This window comes from Pinus tabuliformis, chromosome 3_2 (assembly GCF_031772625.1).
Source record: "Pinus tabuliformis cultivar Carrire ecotype Pingquan chromosome 3_2, CPIR1, whole genome shotgun sequence".
Classification (NCBI taxonomy): Eukaryota; Viridiplantae; Streptophyta; class Pinopsida; order Pinales; family Pinaceae; genus Pinus; species Pinus tabuliformis.
In genome coordinates this window covers 1,092,049,373-1,092,072,759 of record NC_142302.1, presented here as the reverse complement: position 1 = coordinate 1,092,072,759, position 23,387 = coordinate 1,092,049,373, and the positions used below count along the sequence as shown (strand labels likewise).

The following is a 23,387-nucleotide window of genomic DNA, read 5'->3' as shown; positions in this document are numbered from 1 at the left end:
GATTCGTGATTCGAGGGGCCTTTAGGGCGAATTCAGTGATCTAGGTCAAAATGCTCTTGGAAGGTTTCAGACCTCGTTTTGCCAAACTGGGTCCCGCTGGTAAAAAGGGTTCCGTGAGTTGATTCCTCCACTTTTTCCACTCCAAATACATCGAGATGGATGACAAACAATATAATGATCCAATCTGGATCACACCTCCCCATTTTGGGAGGCTTTTGGTCCCCAAAAGCTTCTATTGAATGAGGTGAAGAAATTTTTCCTTCACTTTCGCTTTGGTGTACCATTTAGCTTTGCTTGGAAGTTGTCCCTTCAATCCAATATGCCAAAGGTCATGTTGCCCCTGTCTTGTAGTTTTGGACCTCTTCTGCAAAACTATATCTTCTGTCAACTCTGTCTTAGCATCTGGTGCCATATCCTCCACAGAAGGTAGAACCTGTTCCTCTTCTTGATGTAACATGGAAGGTCATAGAGTTTCAAATTCTCTACAATCATAACTGAGTAAATGCGCATATGTGGTGGTAAAATGAGTCGATAAGCATTATCACCCACCTTTTCCAGTATCTCAAAGGGACCATACCTCAGAGCCTTGATTTTCTTACCAGGCCCCTACAACCTCTCCTTGTTCAATTGTAACCATACTCTGTCTCCCACCTTGAATGACTTCTCTATTTTGTGTTGATCATGCCTGGCCTTATACTTCTCCTGTGACTTCTGCAGTGTTTCTTGTACCTGTAGATGGATCTGCTTGATCTTCTCTATAAAAATTTTAGCCCTCAAAGCATCTCCTGTAAGATCTTCCCTCACTCCTCCTTGTTGCCCATATGCAATATCCAAAGGTGAAGGTGGAAAATATCCAAAACAAGTCTCAAATGGGGACTTTCCTGTAGAAGTGTGGACTGCTCTGTTGTAAGAATGTTGTATATATACCAGATTTTCATCCCAGGTCTTTGGATGCTTCTGGTTGTATCCCCTTAGAAGTTGCACCAAAGTCCTGTTGACTACTTCTGTCTGCCCATCTGTTTGTGGATGGAATGCTATAGATATTTTCAACTTTGTGTCCATCTTCTCCCACAATGTAGTCTAGAATGCATTGAGAAATCTTGTATCCCTGTCTAAAATGATGTTCCTTGAATCCCAAAGTACACCCAGTCCTGTCCAAAGAACAAGTTTGTTGCTTCTTGCCCACTGATGGTCTTTTACAGGGCATCAAAACACACATCTTGTTGAGCCTGTCAACTACCACAAACAGGTAGTCATGTCCCTTCTTGGTTGTCAATAAACCTCCCACAAAGTCCATGGAAATGCTTTCCCAAGGACGAGTACGTACAGGTAAGGGATGATATAGACCCAATTTCCTGTTGCTAGGCTTGCTGGTACAACAAAGCATGCATCCTCTTATGAACCTAGTTACCTGCTCTTGCATCTTGGGCCAATACACATATCTATGCAATTTAGCCATAATCTTCTCTACACCAAAGTGCTCTGCAACTTTGGAGGTGTGACCCTCTCTGATCAACTTTAAACGCTCACCTTTAGGAACACATAGCTTATCCAGCCTTTAGAGTAACCCATCCTGGAGATGGTAGTCAACGGTGCTGTTGCCATCGTGCGCATGACTCTGTCTTGGAAACTACTGATACACCTCCTTGATGTCCTCATCTTCTGAATATGCCTCTCTGTATGCATCATGGGTGAATGGCTCCATGTGCATAAGAGTCCCCAAAGCTGTAATCTTTGATGTGGTGGCCTTGACAGCATGTCGGCAAACTTGTTTGTGCTTCCCTTCTTATACTTGATCACCAAATGAAACTGTTGTAAAAACCCCATCCACTTGTAATGCCTGGTTTGTTGTGGCTTACTTTGGGCTTGCAAGTACTGTAACGACTGGTGATCTGTGTGGATTAGTCTCCTTTCTCATCAGATAGTGCTTCCTCTTCTTCACAACTTGCGGCATGGCATAGAGCTCCTTGTTGTAGGTAGGGTAGTTAAGAACTGCCCATGAAATACTTCATAATGGTAGTATACAAGCCTTCTTATCTGCATCAAGACAACTCCCATAACATACCCTCACTCATCTATCTCGACTCTCCACTTCAAAGGGGCGCTGGAAGTTTGGTAGTGCCAGGACTGGTGCTTGGCTGATCTTCTTCTTTAGCTATTCAAAAGCCGTTTGTTGACCTTGTCCCCATTGGAAACTCTTGCCACTTGCTGTTATGGTGTGGACCGGTGCTGCTACCACTGAAAATGAGGCTATGAACTTCTTCAGGTACTGTGCTACCCTAATGAAACTCCTGACCTCAGAAACATTAGTAAGCATCGACCATTCATGATGGCCTCCATCTTGGAAGGATCTATCTTCATTTCTCCTCCACCGATCACATACCCCAAATACACCAAAGACTGCTGCGCAAACTCACACTTCTTGAGATTTGCTAGCAGCTGGTGCTTCTTCAATGTTTCCAGCACCTGTGTCAAATGTGACATATGCTCCTCCCAGGTAGCACTATATACTAGTATATCATCCAAATAGACAATAACAAACGAATCTATAAAAGGGCATAGTACATCATTCATTAATCTCATAAATGTAGCTAGTGCATTACATAGGCCAAATGGCATGACTAACCACTCATACAAACCTTTTCTAGTTTTGAAGGCGGTCTTCCATGTGTCTTCTTCTTTAACTCGAACCTGGTGTTAGCCAGACTTCAAGTCCAACTTGGTGAAGTACTTTGCTTGCTGCAACTGATCTAGCAGATCATCTATCCTCGGCAGGGGGTATCTTTTCTTGAGCGTGATTTTTTTCAATGCCTTGTAATCTATGCACATCCGCCAAGTCCCATCCATCCTTGACACAATGATGATGGGTGACCCACGTGGTGATGTACTTGGTCGAATGACACCCTGTTCCAGTAGCTACTGCAACTGTTTCTTCACCTCACTTGCTTTTATAGCAGATTACCTGTACAACCCAATATTTGGCAATGGGGAGTCTGACAATAGCTGGATCTCATTCTCCACTTCTCTTAGGTGGTCATCCTTTAGGCTCTCGGAACACATCCCTGTATGCTTGTAACAACTCCTCCAATTGTTGTTTCTGTGTCTTAGTACACCCCTCCAGGGATGCCTTGCCTCCTATTGACTCCTCGTCAGACTGACTTTCTCTTTTAAACAATAAAACATTTTTCTTGATGGAACTGATCAATTTCTTGGCTTGGTTGGCACTTACCAGTGGGATTTTCGACTTGCCTTTGTGCGCATTGATGATGAACGATTTTCCATCCTTGATGAGCCAATACTGGTTAGCTCTCCTCATGAATATTGCATCACGCATGTACATGTGTGGACTCCCAAACACGACTCCACATACATTCAGGAGAACCACATCTAGGTCTACTTAATCAATAAAATCAGCGCTGATCGCAAATCAATTTTTACATTGTTTTGTTACGCTTAGCTCTGCATCCTTATTTACCCATCCCAATGGATATGGGTTTGGGTGATCACAAACTTCCAGCCCCAACTTCTTGACCAACTCTGTTGCGATGAGATTCGCCTATGATCTTGAGTCAAATAGAGCATCAATCTTTGTCTTCTTGACCAGTATCTTTATATGGAAGAGTTTGGTTATTTCTTTCTCTTCCTGCTGCTGAAGGCTACTCAGATTCACCTCCTTCTGCATTGATGTACAGATGATCTTCTCATCCACATCCGAGCTTCTTTCAACTTGGTTGCTCGAATCAGTGGCCATGAGATTCTTCTTCTTATTATAATTCTTCTTGTTCTTTAGTTTTAGCTCTGGATGCAACTTCCAACACTTCTCTTTTGTATGGCCATCAATGTTGTAGTGGTTGCTGGGATCTTTACACTGGTGCGTTGTGGCGCCATATTTTTATCTTTTCCCCTCCTTAGAGGCATCCTGTTGCTCCTTCTGCTTCAGTCCATTTGATTGCACTCTCTTTAGGCCTATGTTTTCTAGGTATTGCACTTGTACACAAGCCTCGTCCACTGATTTGGGCTTGAATAACATCACTTGTTCACGTAGATGGCGGTGCAGACCCCCCAAATACTTGAGGAGTACATCTGGGTTCTTTGGAGAGATACCCAACATTATAGCCATCTTCCTGAATTCCATGGTGTACTCCTGCATGCTTTGGCCTGACTTTTGCCTGAAGTAATGCCACCGGATCCACTGGTCCTCCACGTACCTAATGTGATAAAATTGACTGAATGAGGGTTTTGAAATTTTCCCACATAGTCATTGGAGGTTGTCCCTCCAACCTCAAGGTTTCCGTGTGGCTCTCCCACCAAGTCAGTGCATGGCCCTCTAATTTCAGTCGTGCGAATGAGACCTATTGCGCTTCCTCGATTTGATGGACATTGAAATAAACTTCTAGTTGCTGCAACCAATGGTTCAACTTCAGAGCGTCTATCTTGTCGTGGTACGACTTGATATCAACTTTTGCTTCCATTTTAAACAAGGATTGATTCACGACACTCGAACTGGGTTTATCTTTTCTTGGTTCTTTCTTCGGTTAGTTCTTCATGTCTTCCTGATCTCCCGATCCCCCTTCTGATTTGTCCTCTGCATTCAAACCCCCATCTTCTCCAAATATCCCTAGATTATTGCTTAGGGCTACCATGAGGATGTTTACATTGTGGTTTTTATCCGCGACTTGTTGTTTAAGCCGGGAAAACCTCACCTCTGCAAGATCACGAGGTCTGTTTACAAATTCGTCGGCCATGATTAGGGTTTTATGATTTTCGGCCCCGCCGATCTAGTTCCTTGCAATCTCCACAACTACCCAAAGGAATTGGTTCTGATACCAAATGATCTGTAAACTGTCGTGGATATTCCACTGGACAGTTCGTCACAACAAATTTGATAATATTATATTAAAATATCTGAGATTCTATACTATTATAGTTTTATTTAATTTCTAGATCTGTACATTTTACTGTACATAGTGCATGCGAATGGAAATTATCTAGAAAAGTAGAGAACGACAAAATAATCTCACACACACACACACATAAGACACAAAATTTGCTTTGTGGGAAACCCTTTCTGGAGAAAACCTAACTCGAAGGTGAGGCCACTTCGCTCTCTTTCTTTGTCTGGAAATATGGCTGCAGGTATAAAGAAGTAATACCTATGACCCGTGGGCTGCTTACAGTGCACATATCCTTTCTATGTGCTCTACCTCCTATCTCTCCTGACTATCTTTGCTCAACTATGGAACAAAATGCCTTCGAAAGAATGTAGTGCCTCTTCTCCTAGTGGCCCAGTTATAACAAAACCCGATAGCCTACTAGTGGTTAATTTTTACGACATCAACTCTTAACTAGAGTTACAATATAGACTCTTCTAGAATCTTACATCATAATCATGTGGCTAGCCCCTTTTCCATGAATAATGGGCATTGATGCGACATCCTCACGAACTGTGTTAAAACAGGAAGGTCAACTTTTGAGTGGCATAACGTTTGCATACAAAGCTCAATTGACGCGCTTCTTGCGCCGTTGGAAGGATCTGTGTGTGTAGAATAGCATGAAAGGGTGCGGTGCTAAAGCGACAAAGTTTTACCCCCAAAAAACGTCGTTTGATGCCTCAAAACATTCCCGGAAGGTTTCAAAACCTGCTTTGCCAAACTAGGTCCCATCGTTGAAATGGGCCCCTTGAGCTGATTCCTCCACTTTTTCCACTCCATATGCATTGAGATGGATGACAAACAATATAATGATCCAATCTGGATCACCTCCCCCCTAGAAAATGATGGTCCCCATCATTCACCCATGCTAAAATAAGAGGGAGCCTTTATGTTTAATGTACCGTCATGATTACAATATGCAAGGAGCCAATGAAGAGAAGGGTTTTGTGTGGTTATCTCATAACTGTGGGTTTGTGGATGAGACATAACCATCATGATTACAATGTGCCAAGTGCCAATGAAGGGTTTTGTGTGGTTAACCCATAATTGATTTGGCAATGGAAAACTTGGAGAAGTGTTTTGTGTGATTTACCCATAATCGTGGTTCATTTTAAAAATTTTCTAGCAGTGGACCTTTTGCTGCAACTTTGTTCATAACTTTTGCTACAGATGATGAAGTTAAATTCTGTCAAAGACCCATTTGAGGTATTAAAGATACCTTTCTTATGATATAAGATATTTGCTTTGTTATGATCTGTGGAGTGAGAAAATCATTCCTGATATGTAACTTCAATTGGTGATATCTCTGAAACTAGGAAATGAAATCAAATTTTGTAAAAAAAACCCATTTGAGTTAATAGAAAATCCTATAAAATAAGCTATTGTGCACCCTTTGAAGTACTTTGTAGAGATCGTGGCACCTGTATGAAGTTCGCTGCCCTGTGTTCCATCCATTAATGTGCTTCTATGGTGGCCATACCAACATTGGAAAGTTGAGAAATGGCTGCAATGAGGTCACCCAATCTTCTATGTGTTGCATACAATTTTTTTAAGCTATGGCATGGTTGTATAAATCTGCAATAACAATGAATGTGAGAATACCATGTGTAGAGGACCACAAAGGATGCCAAAGGTTAGTAGAGCAACATGTGTTGTTTAAGAAGTTATGGAACCTCTGTGTTGTAGACCAATGGATGTAGTTAATCCATGTAAGAATTCTCCTGCAATGGTGAATGAAGATCTGAGGGTAGAAAACCTTGTAATGTTTATTGATACTTACAATGCATGGCCCAACAAATGGACTTCAAAGATGCCAAAAGGAGGTTGGAGATTGCTGCAAAACTTTGAAATTGAAATATGCTTTAAACTTTGGTTCCCAAAGAGTGGTAACTTGCTCTGATACCAATGATCCAGATCTTTGGGGGTAAGATCCAGGAGGCTTGGATGTCGAGAGAGGACGAGAGAAAACCTATAGTTTTGCTATGAAATTGATCAGAAGAACATTGATACAATGCAAGAACTAAATACGTCACAAAAATATGAAGAGAGGAGGAGAGCAAGAATTGGAGAAGAGGAATTCCATTAAGAACCGTTACATGCAATGAGGCAAATTTTGGGACCTCTCCTTCTCGGCCTTCTCTCTCTTCCTATTGCCTTCTTATAAGGTGTCTCGTTGATGGAATCAACTTTAATTAGGGTTTACTTCATCAGTTACATATCCATTAAGTTCCTTTTTAGATAAAAATCCGACTTTATATATTATACATCTAGACTTAGAATATAAGCCAGTGTTGCGAACATAGCGATTTAATTGCCTAATCGTGATTTTTGCAAAGCAACGATTTTATCGACCAATAAAATTGGGCTATTTTTTCTATGTGAAAAATTAGCAATTTTATTGTAAAAATCACCAAAAAATCGCTAGTTGATGCTAAAAAATCGCTGATGCGTAGAACGATGACTTTATAAGGTTTTTTTTGTGGTTTTTTGGTTTCATTTTGCAAATAGAGGGCAAGTGAGAGAGCGAAGGAGGAGGAGAACGAATCTACTAGGGCAAGAGAGGAGAAAACCGACAATATTTAGGATCCCAAGCAAACAAATTTCAATTTTGGACCGAGTTTCCTCAATAGGCTACGAATATTAGGTATGTGCATCAAATATGACGCTATTTTTCGTTTTCTCCTTGATTTTCCTTGGGAAAAAATAATCCATTTATTTTCCATGATTTTGCTAGGGTAGGGAGTGTGTTTTTTTTCCCATTATTGTTTCATTGAGTGGAGAGGGTTTTTTATTGTCAAAAATTCAAAATGTTGATTGTTAATTTTATTTTTTTAAATTCTTCTTGTGTCCTAGGTTCAATCTTACATTAAGAGTTCAACAAACATGCCAAGACATTTGGACCCTCTGTGGGAATATGGTGAACCCGATGGGGGGTTTGATAGATCAAATTTGAGTTGTAAGTTGTGTGGGAAGCATATGACAGGGGGAGTATTCTGATTGAAATTACACCTTGCATAAATTTCGGTAAATGAAGTAGGACTTTGCCTAGGTGCAACTGCATAAATCATTTGTAAAGCCCCCAAATCATTAAAAGATATGGAGTAAGCCAAACTGAACAAGCTATGAAGACTCAAATGGCAAGGGGCGGAGTGGTGGTAGTTGACCATGAGAGTGGTTCTTCTTCAGCATCAACTTCTACAACCAACCCCATAATTGCGTCATCATTTTTTGTTCCTAGAACCACACACAACCATCTATCAGGTCAACTCTTAAAAAAGGAGAAGGAAGAAGCTGACAACCTGGTGGGTGGGTGTTTTCTATGGAGTGACATTCCCTTTAGCATTGCTAGGAACAATCCATTTTACTAGCCTATGCATGATGCTATTGCTATTGTTGGCCCGGGTACAAAACCCCTTCCTATAATGACTTGGGAGGGCCTATTCTTCAAAAGTTAAATGGCCGATTGCATTGTAAAGTTGGAGGAATGTAGGGCATCATTGGCACACATGGGATGCACTGTGATGTCAGATGGTTGGACTGATCAAAAGGGTATAACCCTTATTAACTTCTTGGTTAATTGTCTCAAAGAGACATTTTTTATGAAATTTATTGATGCATTTGCACATATCAAAGATGTACAATTATTATGTGATTTGTTGGACATGTTCATTCAGGAGGTAGGTCCACAACATATTGTCCAGGCCATAACAGCCAATGCTGCAAATGATGTTGCTGCTGACGGGATGCTTATGGAGAGGCATCCTAACTTGTTTTGGACACCTTGTGTTGCACACTATATTGACTTGATGTTGGAGGACATAGGAAAAATTATCTTTTGTCAGGGATATTGTCGAACCATAAAAAAACATTACAAAATTGATATATAATCATGCATCTGTGCTTCATTTGATGAGAACATTCACCAATAACAAGGATTTGGTGCACCCTACTATTACACGGTTTTCCACTAGCTTCTATCTCTTCAATCTCTCATGAATTCTATGGCATGTGTTACCCACCATTTTGTGGGTAATATCCCTAGGAGATTTTTTTTATCCAAGATGGTCCTCGGCCGGTAGCCAGCAACCCCTTGCAGCCACTAACTAGCTCATTGTGCCATTTTCTCTGCTACCAGAGCCAGCCATGTGATCCCTCGCCCATCTGCCATGATCGTATGTTTGAAGGTGGGCCTCCTGAATCTAAAGGTATGCCTTGTCATTTAGAAATTGAGTATTGTAGTTTGCTTATCATGGAAACTTTTGGGCATGGATTAATGGGGGGATTTGGTGGAAAGAATGGGCTAGGTTTGTGCTTTTGTCCCGTAGACCCCTTTTAGGAATTAACCTTGGATTCTAGTCCCGTGGGAACTCTTTTACTGACCATTTGGTCCCAGGGATGATATTTCACGGGTAACCCCAATTTTGGTTGCTGGTCCTGCTCCCTTATCCGCTTATATTACCCTCTTTCCATTCAATATTACCCCATTCATCATTTCTCTCGCTTGGGTCCACATTCCTCCATTCGGTCCACATAGGGTTGGCTTACCCCTTCTCCTTGCCCACACCTTGGGTCATGGCTTGGAATGAAGCCCAGAGGTTGATGCAACTGACAAGAAAGATAAAAGTATATATGGCCACATTCAACAGGAAAATGTACCACAAAATGCAAAAGATTGCTGGGACAAATACATTTAGCATGTGGGCAAAAGGCAATACATGAGCTCTACCCCATCATCATGGCCATCACCCTGGTTCCTACAGGTTCTATGAGCCTTCTTCATCATACAGGAACCCATGATTGTCCCAACCCCTAGTGGGCGATGAACTGCCCCACCTTAAAAGGGGGAATTCACTGCTCATGTACCATGATTACATCATGCTCTAACCCCTTCAGCTCTGAGTAGTTAATCAAAGAAAATCAGAAAAAGGCAAAAGACATAAAAAGAAGGGTGGAAAAATCAAGGCCAAGGCACCTCATGTACCATGATTGCTCCCTCCTACATGTTATAAACTCAAGTGTGGGCTTCCGTTATTAGATACCTTTGTACCCTAGCATGTGACCCATAACTGCCCTTTCTCATTCCCTATTTCATTCACCTATCTGTCACATGCCACCACCTTTTGAAGGATGTGCCTTGATTATATTATCCCCTATAGAAGTAGAAACCACCTAATAGGATTATTGGTTAACCCCATTTGGAGTTTAGGAGACATTGGCACATCTCGAATCCCGTTATGGAAGGGCAGGCCATTATGAAGTCGCCACCTGTGGTCCATTAATAGGTAAGCTCATTTACTTGATTTCCCTAATGACTTGTTGTACTGGAAGGCTAGGGGACACATTGGATCTTATGCAGGATTGCAGATGGTTTCCATCTTAGGTTTGGTCTCCCTATACCGAGTCCTAATCCTCCAGAGGGCTACATTGGCACATGTAGGGTGAGCATTGAGAGCCATGGGCCTCCACAACAACAGATTGCATTCCATGGATCCCCACATTTGTTTAGAGATTGCACTTATTGGACGAGGAGGATGCACCTGTTCCATCATGCCCAACTGGCCCCAAATCTATACCATACACTTGGCAGATGATCCAGGACTTGCACGATGATGTGGCATCACCTACCGATCATCCTAGCCCTTGCAGGCTATCTACAGACATCTTCGATTTGTTTGGAGACCCATGAGGACATTCATGTGGCCCCACATGTCATTTGGAGCACCACAAGTTATTACAAGAGGCCAACCCCTTGTCCACTGCTTTTGAGGGTCATATTCTTCATTGTGGCACCCATGGACCTCATCAGGCCTCTTAGAGGACCCTACAACATGCATAGAGTATTATTTGACCTCTTCAGAGGATTACTTTTTCGTTTATCAGCTAGTTTGGTGGGTTTGTCACCAAAAGTTGAATTATTAGAACATTATTTTATTTTTGGGGCTTATGTAGGCCAATGAGGCTAATTCGAACTCCTAAGTTGTGTATAAATACAAGTGAGATGAGTTCATTTCTCATCATCACTTTGGTTTGGATCTCTCTCTTCTTTAAAGAATTCGTACTTTTTCTGGAGGATGAATTTTGATGTGTGGATATTGGTCTATCTTCTCTTAGAGCTTCTTTATTGTCAATTGTGAATGGATGGATATACTCTATTACATGTAAGTACGTGCTTTTGATGTTATTCTTGTTTACTTTTGTCATATATGTTGGATTGGGATTTTCACTATTCTAGGGCATAATTTCTGCATGCATTTACTGCTTAATATTGTAGAATATGTCTCTATTATAGCATTTTCTTCAACGTATGGGCCATGTAATAGGAGAAATATCTCCTAGGGGTAAAATTTGACGTTGACAAGCCATTTATCTTGCACATCAAAGTATAAAAGCTGCAGGGTTGCTTATTCTTGACCTAGAAGGCAAACAAAGTGATGTTGGGGCCTCCTTGACTGGGAACCAAGAAATTCTACTCTTACTCAACGTAGACTCCATTCTCCCAAAGATTAAGACACTGATCTACCAAGGGTGGTCACTAAAATCCACATTTTCTCACATTCTTCCGGTACTAGCCACATTGGGGTGACTAGGGCATCAATTTCCCGGCAAGCTAGCCATCAAAAAAATTCTATCTCCTAGCGTCTCATGCCTTGGCATTTCCTCTTGCCTCCAAATTTGAAGCCATTCCGACAGTGGAGTTGGAAGAAAAGTCAAGCCCTAGCTTCGGTATCAAAACTTCCCCTGCTATCCCCAAGGCTAGGACCTCACAGGGTCAAGACAACACCTTCAAGTGAAATTCTTCTCTTGATCCTTTCCCCACCTTGTCTAGGGTTAGGGTATCGTTGGTTGCTTCATACCTTCCTCATATCCTAGGCCGGGTCCACTTGGCCCCTTGTGGTTCCACTCCTTTAAAAGACCATTCTTCAAGAACCATCCGGGATACCAATTCTAGCAAGGATTTTATGGATTGGGAAACTCCTTTACATGTCTTATCCCATAACCTAACCCTCAAATCCTCTCTTCCTTTACCTAGATTACTTAGTACCTTGCTTACAAAGCTACCAATCTTTATCCTTCAAATTATAGGAAAGAGGGTGGGTCACTCATATCCATTGACTTATCATTCATTAGTGACTCCATACATATCGGAACTCCTCCCATTGGTGAAAGTCTGTAAATAGAAGGGAGCCTTAGTTGAGGTGACAGTGGGCTGAGACTCCATTTGTTTCCCTTGGCCTAGCAGTTTCCCTTTAGGAATTCCCCTTAGGTCCCTTGCTAGTTTGAGCGGTAATGGGATGTGAAGAGAACATTTCTTTCAGAGGAGTGGCGTGCTTTATCATATCGCTACAAACTAGAGGGAGAGGCCATATGCAGGCTAGTTTCATACCAGGAAAGCTTTTGGGCAAGAGTGTAGGACGTGTGTACCATTATTGAACCTATGGTAAAGATTATTTGATTAGTTGATGGAGACAAGCTCGCAATGGGCTACTTGTATGAGGCCATGGATAGGGCCAAAGAATCCATTCGTAGCTATTATGAGGATAAGGGGGATGAGGGGTTTGAGAAACAACAATTGATATGGAGAGTGATTGATGAGCGATAGAACAATACACTCCATTGTCCCATTCATGCTACAAGGATCTACCTGAACCCTACATTTTCTTACTCTGGTTTCACATTTGATGCCGAGGTCATGGATGGATTCTTTACTTGTGTTCAGAAGATGGTGTCATCTCCAGCAAAACATATAGAAATTTTTGAAGAAATGGAAATATACAGGATGGTCAGTGGAACATTTAGCTTTGACATGGCTATTCATGATAGGACAACCAAAATACCAGGTAGTTTGTTTCAAATTTCATTGTCTCTTCATACTTTTCTTCAACTTTCATTTTTTTTTTAGATGCATGGTGGAGAAGCTATGGTGGCAGAGTACCCAATCTCCAAAAGCTTGCCATTCGAGTGCTCAACCAAAACATGTAGCTCCTCCAAATGCGAGCGCAACTAGAGTGTGTTTGAAAAAATACAGGTCAAGAAGCGCAACAGGTTAATAATTCTCAAATTAATATTTTGAATTCATTAAATAATAAAATTTTTAATTTATTATTTTTATAATTATGAAATTATAATTTATGACCCTCATACAGGTTGCAGTCCTAGGACCTTAACTACATGGGCTACTCTACTATAATCTTCGATTGTGGGTGAGGCAACCTCAGAAGCCACCTGAAGTAGAGCCCATCTTGTTGGATGGGATTGACACCACTGCTGCATGGAGGGTTGAGGCCGAGAGGCCTGTCATGGAATCAGCCCCTAATTGGTTCGAGGAGGAGGTAGCAGCTGCAGGGGAGAGAGTGGAGGAGGAGGAGGTGACACCACCTACCATGATCAATAGTAGAGGACATGGTGTACCTCCTCCATCTCCTAGTTCTTCTAGAGGACATCAGAGTCTAATGCCAGCCCTAGTGCCTTCTTCATCTAGAGGGAAAGCTATTACATTTTCTCGCAGAGGGGTAGAGGAAATCAGTAGTTACTTAGTGGTTCATTTCATTGTATATGACTCATGATATGAGATACATTTTATATTTTTTGTTGATATTTTGACGCTGAGTCGGGACTTAGGATTCAAGGCATGATTTACTATCATGTGCGATGTAGCATTAGTCTTATTACACATCTTATATATTAGTTTTCTTTTTATATTTATGTGTCAGTGCATTAATTTTATGTTGTCGGATGATTTAGATACAAAAAAATTGAAAAAAAATAATATTTTGTATTATTTTTTTTGTTTTTAATTTTGCTGATGTTTTGCAGTTTTTTACCGATTTTTCCCTGTTTTTTACGATTTTTTTTTCTTCTTCTGCACCCTCGCCGATTTTATCCCGATCGCGATGTTCGCAGCACTGCCGTAAGCCACCCTAAGATTCAGATCAGTATGTTCCAGGAACCCTGTCTCCATGATGTTGCATGCATGTTCATAATGTTCTCAAAGAGATCCCTTGATATAAATGGTAGGTTGTGTCATTGTGAAACCGTTATGGTGTCAATGGTTTTAATTTTTGTACGAGGATGACCACACATTCTCAAATGGATAAGCAATTCTTGATGTAATTAAGTGCACAAGCAATAAAAACTTGTAACATTTGTTATCTTGCAAGATCTGTTGTGATTTTCACTCGTACCCAATGCTATAGCTTTTATGCAAAAATGGATGTGGTTTTTTTCTTGTATCTCTTGTGTGACTTTGCAAACTCTTCTATTTGCATTTCAATATCTCCATATTATTTTTTTCCTTCACTGAATAAAAAAGTGTAATTTTATTAATAAAAAAAAATTACAATAAGGCAGATGCTTGTAGCATTCCTAAAATCTGCTGTTACAGCCTTATATTGATCTTGAAAGGATCATCAAAGTTCATCAACCTGCTCTGTGACTGTATCTACTAAAATTTTCACAACTTCTTTCCTCAAGGCAGTTTTTATTCAACAGCTGAAAAGAACTTTTAACAAAGGCATATTCCTGCTGATTGACTGAACACCATACTATCTCATCTTGATACATGAAAAAGGAGTGAAACTGAAATAAAATACATCTTCAGAGCTATGTTTCATGAGCATGTTCTGAGCCAGTGCCTTCCATCTGTTAAGATGCCAACCAGGTTCCATGTTCCAGTGTTGTTCCATCGTTAGAAAGTCCATCAGCACTCCTGTTTCTGTCCGTGTAGATATGTGGAAAGAAAATGTGTTAGAAGACTGATATAGTCTACTGAATGTCATTATAAAGAGTTTATAATGTGAAGTTTCTCATAGCAATTTCCTTCTGCATCCATTCAATAACTAGCAGATAATTTCCAAAGGTTTGAATGTTTGAGGTTCCAGTCTCATGAGCCAGTCAGGGGACCAACTTGAAAGCCATTAGTTCACGAGTTGTTGGCCTTTTGGCCAGTGCCTGCCTTAAGAAATGCTGTTTGTTGGAGTTATATACAGTATTCCAACTGCTCCACCCCTAGGTGGAGTTTCTTGTGAAGATCCATCAAATAAAGCCCCAGGAATGGAGATTTTGGGTATGTATTAAAGCTTGGACAACTCATTTTAAAGGAAAAGTTTGTGCGTTTTCAAACAATTCAAATTTTGGGCCAACCAGACTTCCCATGCATGTTTTAAGGAGAGGGCTCTAAGCTGTTTTAAGGCCTCGTTGTCACAGCAATTCCAGAAGGCCACTTCAATACCTACCTATAGACATTTTGGTGCTCTATCAACCCTTTCACTTCCTTTCAAACTTCTAATGTAAAGGGGCAGGTCATGAAGAGATGAGCATTTGTCTCTTCTGCCTGTTGGCATAGACTACATCATCTAGGCCCCAACAATACATCCTTTTTGCAGAATATCCCAGGTAGGAGCTCTGTTGTTCAAGATCAACCACATGAAGATTTTTGATTTTGAAGGACTCATATTTTCGAAATGCCTTTTCATTACCAAGCATGTACATCCTCTCTACCCTCCTCAGTGAGAGCCTTATGTCCTCATTTTGGTACATATTCTGTTAAATTTAGGTATGTTCTATGCTTAGAGCATTTTACTTCAACTTTTCATATTAGCCCAATGACATTATTCAGATTAGCAATCACATCAGCATGATAGTAAAGTGCAGATAGAACATAAACATAAACAGTAGAAGACAAGCCAAGACAAGAGGACACAAGATGTGGCACCAGCCAGGGACAAACCCCAATGTGGGGAAACCCTTGATCAATTCTTCTTATATTCTTCAATAGTTCAGGAGAGAGAGAGAGATAGTACAAATATACAAATCAGATATTGTATGACAACAGCAGTAAGTCCATCATTCTGATAATGATGACTGTTCTAGGATGCAGCACTGACAGACTTCAAACACTCACGAAGAGTACTGTAGCATATCCTTTTAGTTGATCATCAATGCTGCTGCAATATACTTCTGATTGCCTGCTCCTGCAATTCTAGATAGGGCACAAGAAGAAGCTCTGTAACCTTCCATGCTGTCAGTCAACTAAGCCCTTCAAGGGCTGCAGTCCACCTAGGAGAGTCTCTCCTAATCCACGCTGCCTCCTGAAATCAATGTACGCTGCAATGCTACCTCAGAACAGCCTTAGCTGCTTGCTATGGCTTGCAGCCTTGCAAAGCAGCTAGCTGTAGCTTCAGATTCTTCCAGCAGGCCCAAATAAATCCTTAACTCATGCCAAGTCATAACATTTATTACAACGCTGTCACCTACAGCAATTCATGCTACGTTAGGGTTCCTTTTGCAGTGGCTTAGAGTCTCTCTTAACTGCGTCTTGAGGCCTCTCTTTAGGCTGCATTATTAGGGCCTCCTTCTAGCTACGGATTGCTGTGGATATGCCTCTTCTGGACAGCGTCTAAAACTCTCTTGCCTGTGGCTAGGTGACCTTGCTTTTGCTGCGGATAAGGGCTACACCTTTCAGCGGATTAGGGCAGCGTATGGGAGTCTATTTGCTGCGGAATTAGGGCCTTCATGAACTGTGAATTGAGCATCTTCCTAGCTGCGGATTAAGCCTCCTTTGACAGCGAATAAGAGTCTTCCCTTTGACTGCAGCTAGGGCTAGATATGATAGCAGCTAGGTCTCCTTGTTTGGACTACAGATGAGGGCTCCTCAATAGCTGCGGATCAGGCCTGTGGTTAGGGCACTAGGGCACCTCTAAGACTGCGATTATACATTCTTTGTGACTGCGGCTAGGGCATGGCTAGATCTCCTTTTAGAACAGCGGCTAGGCTTCCTCCATCAACTGCGTATAGAACCCTTCCTCCACTGCGTCTAGGGCTTCTCCCTCTTGATCTCTCTAGCCACCAAACCCAAACGAGTGGAGAGAGATCTTAGGAGAAGTGTGTGTGTCCAAAATGACTTGAAGACCTCTTCTATTTATAATGCAACGTTGAGGATAAGTTGGGGTAATTTGGTTGCTGGCCGACCTTGACAAATTGTCAAATAACATAAATAAATTCATATCTCCATGAATACATGTCGGAATCGGATGATCTTTAGATCAATCCTACACCTCTCGATGAGAGGAATCCAAGAAAAATATCAGCTGCCATAAATAAGATGACCCACATGGAGTTTGGCCCTAGTTGCCAATTTTAACATATTCCCCTGATGGGTTTAGAGACCAGACCAATTGGTCTTCCTCTCTAATTCCGACGTTGCTATTTTTTAGAGAATCTGTGTATCTCTGCTGCAGTCCTGCCTTTTATTCCCTTAAAATATATCCATATGTAATAAATCTTGCTGCATTTTTTGCCTTAAACACAGTTTGCTTGTTTTTCTCTCTTTTCTGCTTGTAGAAGACTGTTCAAGCTAATTCATGGTAACAAAAAGGTTCTTACACGATATAGCATTTCAATCAAAAGCATGGTTATTTATTATGTTGTCTTTCAGGAATGAAATTTTTTGTGGTCACTGAGCATCGTTATTTATCATTTGTCTTGCAGGAACAAAATTTTTTGTGGTCACTGAGCCAGGCACTCAGGGTATCGAGTTTCTGCTTAAAACAATATATGAATTATACACAGATTATGTGTTAAAAAATCCCTTTTATGAAATAGAAATGCCAATCAGATGCGAGCTTTTTGAACTTAATTTGGCACAAGCTATCCGAAAGGATAAAGTTGCACTTGTTGGCCGGTAATTAGTCCATGTATGGTCACCTTTGTTGTGCAGAGTTTTTTCTTTTTCTTTTTTACCATTTTTTTGGTTGAAAAATACAGCGTATATGACTTGAAATATGCACCAGAGTAACATAACTGCTCTTATTTTTTAAGAACAAATATACATCAAACATGTTTGGAATCTGGATACTTTGGCTTTTGAAGATTTATAGTGATTGCTACGCTGTAATGTAAACTTCACTAGCTGGCCGATGATTAGTCCATGCATGTTCATCTTTACTGTGCAAGGCTTTTTCCATTCATTTTTTTTGGGTTAAAATACAGCTTATGTAAGTTATATTACTAGAAATATGCACACGAGTTACATAACTGCTATGTTTTTTGTTATATAATAAAAACACATCAAAGCTCTATAGTGATTGCTACGCTGTAGTGTACACGAGTAGCTGTTGGTAAGCCTTTTTTTTTTCATTTTTGTTAGTTTATTCCTCTTGTTTTCTTCAATTTTGTTAATCAAAGAGATCGTATGAACCACTGAATGTATATGCAATTAGAGCATGTCTCTACATGATTAGTACTGTGGTGTGGAGTCTCCTGATAGATATTATTGCTTGGACTTTGTTGGGATATGCTATATTCAGTTGACACAATTTAGCTTTTTGAGGTTAGATAATTGAAATAAATGGTTCATTTGCCTTTTACATGAGGCCAATATGTCCAAATTGCGAAGAACTTGCACTAGAAGAATGAATACATTCTGGGTAGACAGTTCTATGAATATAGGTTCAGAAATTGCATACTGATGAATAAGTCAAGTAAATACAGTTCTATATCATCTCAGAAATTGAAGGTTTCAGGTACTTATAGTTCTAGATTACAGCAGTCTTGAAATTTCCATTAGTATGGGAAGGAATGGATACCAGTGTCCTAAAACTGAAATACATATTGCACAAACAATAACCTAGTCATGCACCTTCCTAGAGAACGATCGAAGAACTGGAAGAGATGACAAAAAATGGGAAGCAACAATAAACTACCAGCTTTCCCCTATCGTATGTTTACCCTTCCAGTGTCACTTCAAATACTAGCTTTGTCCTTCCAGATTTGCGGCACCGTCTGTTTTTCCTGTGATCTGTTGCTTTTGAATTTCCTCTGATGATGTGTCATTGTAATTTTTTAAGCTGTTAGTTCCTCTTTTACTTGTCATAATCACTAGCATAAATTCATTTTAAGCCTATATCTATCAAGCAGAGAGAGTGACCAGAAAAACAAAATTTCAGATTAGAGAAAATAGTCACTGACATGGGAAATGTTCAGCGAATTTGGGACTATCATTTGGGAGAGGTGAGATGTTATCCTGAATAAATTAGGTTACTCTGTAGTTTTCTGAAAATTCCTATGTTGCACGAGTTTCTGGAACTTGGGAACGTTGGGAACTTGGGTACGGGTGTCTGGAACGGCTAGAGGTTTCCCCAAATTTTCCAGGAAACGGCTAATTGGGAGCGGCAATATTATATAATAAAAAAATAATATATATAATCAAAAAAACAACTGCCATAGCAAAAAGATATATATGTTGACATATGTTACGACATATGTCTCCTATTTTACCAAAAAAATATAATATTTACCAATAGAGTGAACCTTTACTAAAATTATATTAATATAAGTTACAGAGGTAAGAAAAAGAATTTGCAGATATTTCTTTAAAAAATTTAGTGATCCGTAACAAATTTAAAGACACTTTTTTACTAATATAGTGTAGATACCAATTTTAAGTTTGAAGCCATATCTTATTATTTTCTTTTGAATTAATCATTGCGTTAGATAGTTGTATCCATGAACATGTTTGAGTAAAATGTTGGATCGTACATGTAAATGTTTAAGCCATGAGCTCTCCGCCTAAATTTTTAAACGCTGCATTCCTAAACAACTTGAATATATACAGAAACAAAAATAAAAATAAAATATGCTTGATTTGTTTTTTTCGTGAACTTATCAACACACTTACCTCTCTCAACACACTCAGCGCTCCGCTCTCAACACACTTAGCTCTCTGCTCTCAACGCCAAACAACAACTAAAGCTCTCAGTGAAAAGAAGTATAGCAACCAGCATTTATGGAAACACTGAAGGGTTTTTTTTGGCGCCAAAAACATTCCCACCCATTCATATCCACAGAAACTCGTGGAAAGACGAATAGTGCATCGTCTATTAATAACAAGTGCGTATTTCCCTCTCTGATCATACAGTGTGTAACAGCAAGTGCGTCTTTCTCTACCCAGGTCCTTTTCTTTGGGATTTACAGTATTTTTGACTTACCATATTGTTGGTAATCCACTATAAAATTTTATGGGTGAATTTAATTACTAAATTCTGCAATTTCGTGGGTGAATTCAAAGTGAAAATTATTAAATTAGTGAATTCAAAGTAGCCAATTTTCATATCAGGCTGGCAGTTTCCATCGAAATCATACTGGAATGTTTGGTTTGAAACTCGCTGTCATAGCTAAAAGACCGCTGCCAATTCGAATTTCCACATGGGTCCACATGGGAACGCTGGAGCTTTGCAAATTTAAGTCTGAGCAGTTCCGGAAACCGTCCAAAGTTTCTTTTACCGTTCCCACAGAAAACGGAACGTTCCTCTGCAGCTCCAAAGTTCCAAGGAACGTGGGAACCACCGGAACGGGTTTCCCAGCTCTCAGGAACGGTTCCCGTGCAACATAGGAAAATTCATGTAGCTTAAGTTCAAATCTATACAAGGGAATAGCAGGACTAGAATTGAGCTCCATTTTGCATTGAATAAAAACCGAGTAAAGCAAAGCATCATTAACATCATTCTCCATATTCAATATAATAATTCTAAAGCCCGTGGGACTCTAAAATTTATAGTGAAGTAGAGTACGTCGCAATTCCACCCCCTTCCTACAAAAGCCAAAAAAAATGAAAGATGACAATCACATGTTCATTGATGATGGAAAGAGTAGTGCGATAGCTCCATATCGAGGAAAATAAACGAACTTATATTGTTCAAGAATGAGAGTTTGCAAGAAACTGACAATCCTTACTATTGGAGGCGGAGTAAGTTACCTTGTGCAGCGAAAAAAAGGTTTAAAATGCCAACTACTGTTGCTCCAACAAAAGAAACATTGCAAGGAAATTCAATAGACTTGTGCTCACGTAAGTCTATCTTTACTTCACTCGTTACTTTCTACACTTCCCAGCAATTAAGTTCTATTCCTTTTTTTTCACCTTGTTCCCTTCTACTTTTACCCAATTGATATCTATTGGTGTATATTGCTTGATCTCTTAATGGTGCAGGCTTTGAAAATTGGTCACGGAATTAGGTAGTTTCAATTTTTTCTCAGATAGTTGAACTTGAAAGAAAGTCCATTACCATTGAAGGCATTATGGTTTATAGGTAAACATGTAAAAAATACTCTTACATGGGATTCTTCTTTTGGGTTGCTTTGAGAGTATTTACACCATGCTAGGGGTCCCTTCATATGATGTGGGGTGCATGGTGAAACCCTAGACCCTTGGTTGTATGTTAGACCTTTTGGTTAATGATATTTGGAAAGCTTTCTATGGATGGTTCCTCAACCTTGTTGGTGCTAAAGACGATACTCTCCTTAATGACGGGTTTTGTGGCGTTGATATCTTTTACATGCACACATGTTGAGGAGGATGGTTGCTTGCATGGGTTAGATCTACATTGGAGGAGTTTTGGACAATAGGAGGGAGAGCGCTTAGCCCTAGGAGTGTTGGGACCACTTAGCAATGTCTTAAGAGGATGAGTACATGACTTGAGGGCACTTGAGTAAAGGGTTGTGGGTGTATGTGGGGACACACATGTTGAGGAGCAATGTTGTAGCATTGGATGTTGGCCTTGGAGAGAAATGAGCCTTGTGATGAGGAGCATTTGGCATGTGGAGGCCATGCTTGGAGAGTACACCACTTGAGGGGTCTTCTCTTGCAATGTGTACACCTTTGAGAGAGAGTGCTTCACTCCGACTTGGATACATTACCTTGAGGATGAAATTAGGGTGCTTATGAACTTAAACAACTTTACTATTGTTGGCCCCCTAACAATTTCAATTGTAGTAAGCATGGGGTGGGTTCACTAGATCATTGTATTTTGAAGGTGAACTTGTCTTTATTCAAGGGAGAAAGGTGCTAGAGCTTGTGTGAGCAAAAATCTCGAGGAAACTTGAAGTGCTTGGGTTGAAGTCCTTATGTGAGAAGCACCTAGGTTTTGTGGCAAAGATGTTGAGAAATCTAGGGGCAACTAGATTAGGTGATTTGTCTTACTTTGATAATTGCTTGTGATGTATTTTTGCTTAACTCAATTAGCTTCTTTTTTGACTTGATTATTATTAGTATCTCTTCATCAAACAACCACCAAACCATAAAGAACAATAAGACAAAGGACACAAGATATAGGCGATCAACCACAGCCAAAACCTCTCCAACTGAGAGGAAAACCCACAATAATTCTTCTCTCCTTATAGAAACTTCAATTGACGAATTCCAAGGCATAATACCCTTGACCAAGACCCTCCAAGACCAAGTCAAACCTTTCTTCCTTGACGAACTTTCCTTCTAACAACTTGTGCAATTTCGACCTCCCAACAGATTCTTTTGGAACTATGACTTGCCCAACAAATTCTTCAGGAACTTCGACATGCCTAACAAATTCTCCTGGAACGTCGACTTGCCCAACAAATTCTTCTAGAACTTCGACTTGCCCAACAAATTCTTTTGGAACTTTGACTTGCGCAACAAATTGTTATGGAACTTCGATCTGCGCAGCAAATTCTTCTAGAATTTCGACTTGCTTGACAAATTCTTCTGGAACTTCCATCTGCTCAGCAAATTCTTCTGGAACTTCGACACAACAATGTCTTCCTAGCACCTGAGAGAGACTGAGAGAGAGAGAGGCCCAAAACTTTGATCTTGCTTTTCATCTTATTTTTCTTCATTTTCCAGGTACTTTCTTGAGGAGATCAAACTTGCTTGAGAGTGTGTCCAAATGAGGTCGAGTTCCTTCTTATTTAAGGCTTTCGAGGGGTACAAATTACTATCTTTAGGCTGACTTGTCCCTTCATGTAAGCCGACTTGATCTTTGCACCATGACGAGGTCTTGGAGGGTCTTTTGACTCAAATAAAATTTCTTTACAATATGTAACATGCCTAAAAAGGTCTTTCATACATGACAATGACTCAATTGACTTGTAGACTCAATGACAAGCCTAAGAAGGACTCAATGGGTGCTTGACCTAAAAATAAATTTCCCATGAGCATGAAAACCATGCCTCAAGAATAATAATAAATTTAATTTTCTCTTTTCATTAAATACATAAAATCATGATTACATATGTCATTATGAAGGCCAAACCTAGTTACATGTTTCAACAAAAGAAACCCTAGAGAAGACATTGAGTGTTTTCCTCCGAGAGTTGTTTTGAGGAAGTGTGGTGTGATGCCATGATGGAGGAGAATGATGTTTGTGTGGCAGTGCCTTTTTAGGTGTTAATGATTGTTTCTTAGATTGCAAAAGATTCATCTTTGTAGATTTAGGTTTAGTGAAGTTTCAAGGGAGAATATTGGTGTTGTTTAAAACACTTTCCTTGCAAAAAGGGAGTGTTAGCTTTTGTGTGGCTTTGAAGTGCTTACACCATGCCAAGGGTGCCTTTATGTAATGTGAGTTGCATGGTGAAATTGTAGCTTGTTATCTCTTAGACCTTATGGTTGATGACATTTCGAGAGCTTTCTGTGGGTGGTTGTTTGACCTT

General features: G+C 40.1%; 1 protein-coding gene across 2 annotated transcripts in view; it reads left to right on the top strand.

Moving 5' to 3' along the window:
• The window catches only part of LOC149184478 (SNARE-like superfamily protein), a 240,074-nt gene extending 222,207 nt beyond the window's left edge, over positions 1–17,867 (top strand). For both annotated transcript variants that reach the window (XM_089417518.1, XM_089417517.1), the window contains exon 4: positions 17,418–17,867. In XM_089417518.1, the coding sequence (XP_089273644.1) occupies positions 17,418–17,614 (197 nt within the window). In that variant the 3' untranslated portion in view covers positions 17,615–17,867. The remainder of the gene's footprint in view (positions 1–17,417) is intronic.
• Positions 17,868–23,387: the final 5,520 nt, after the last annotated feature.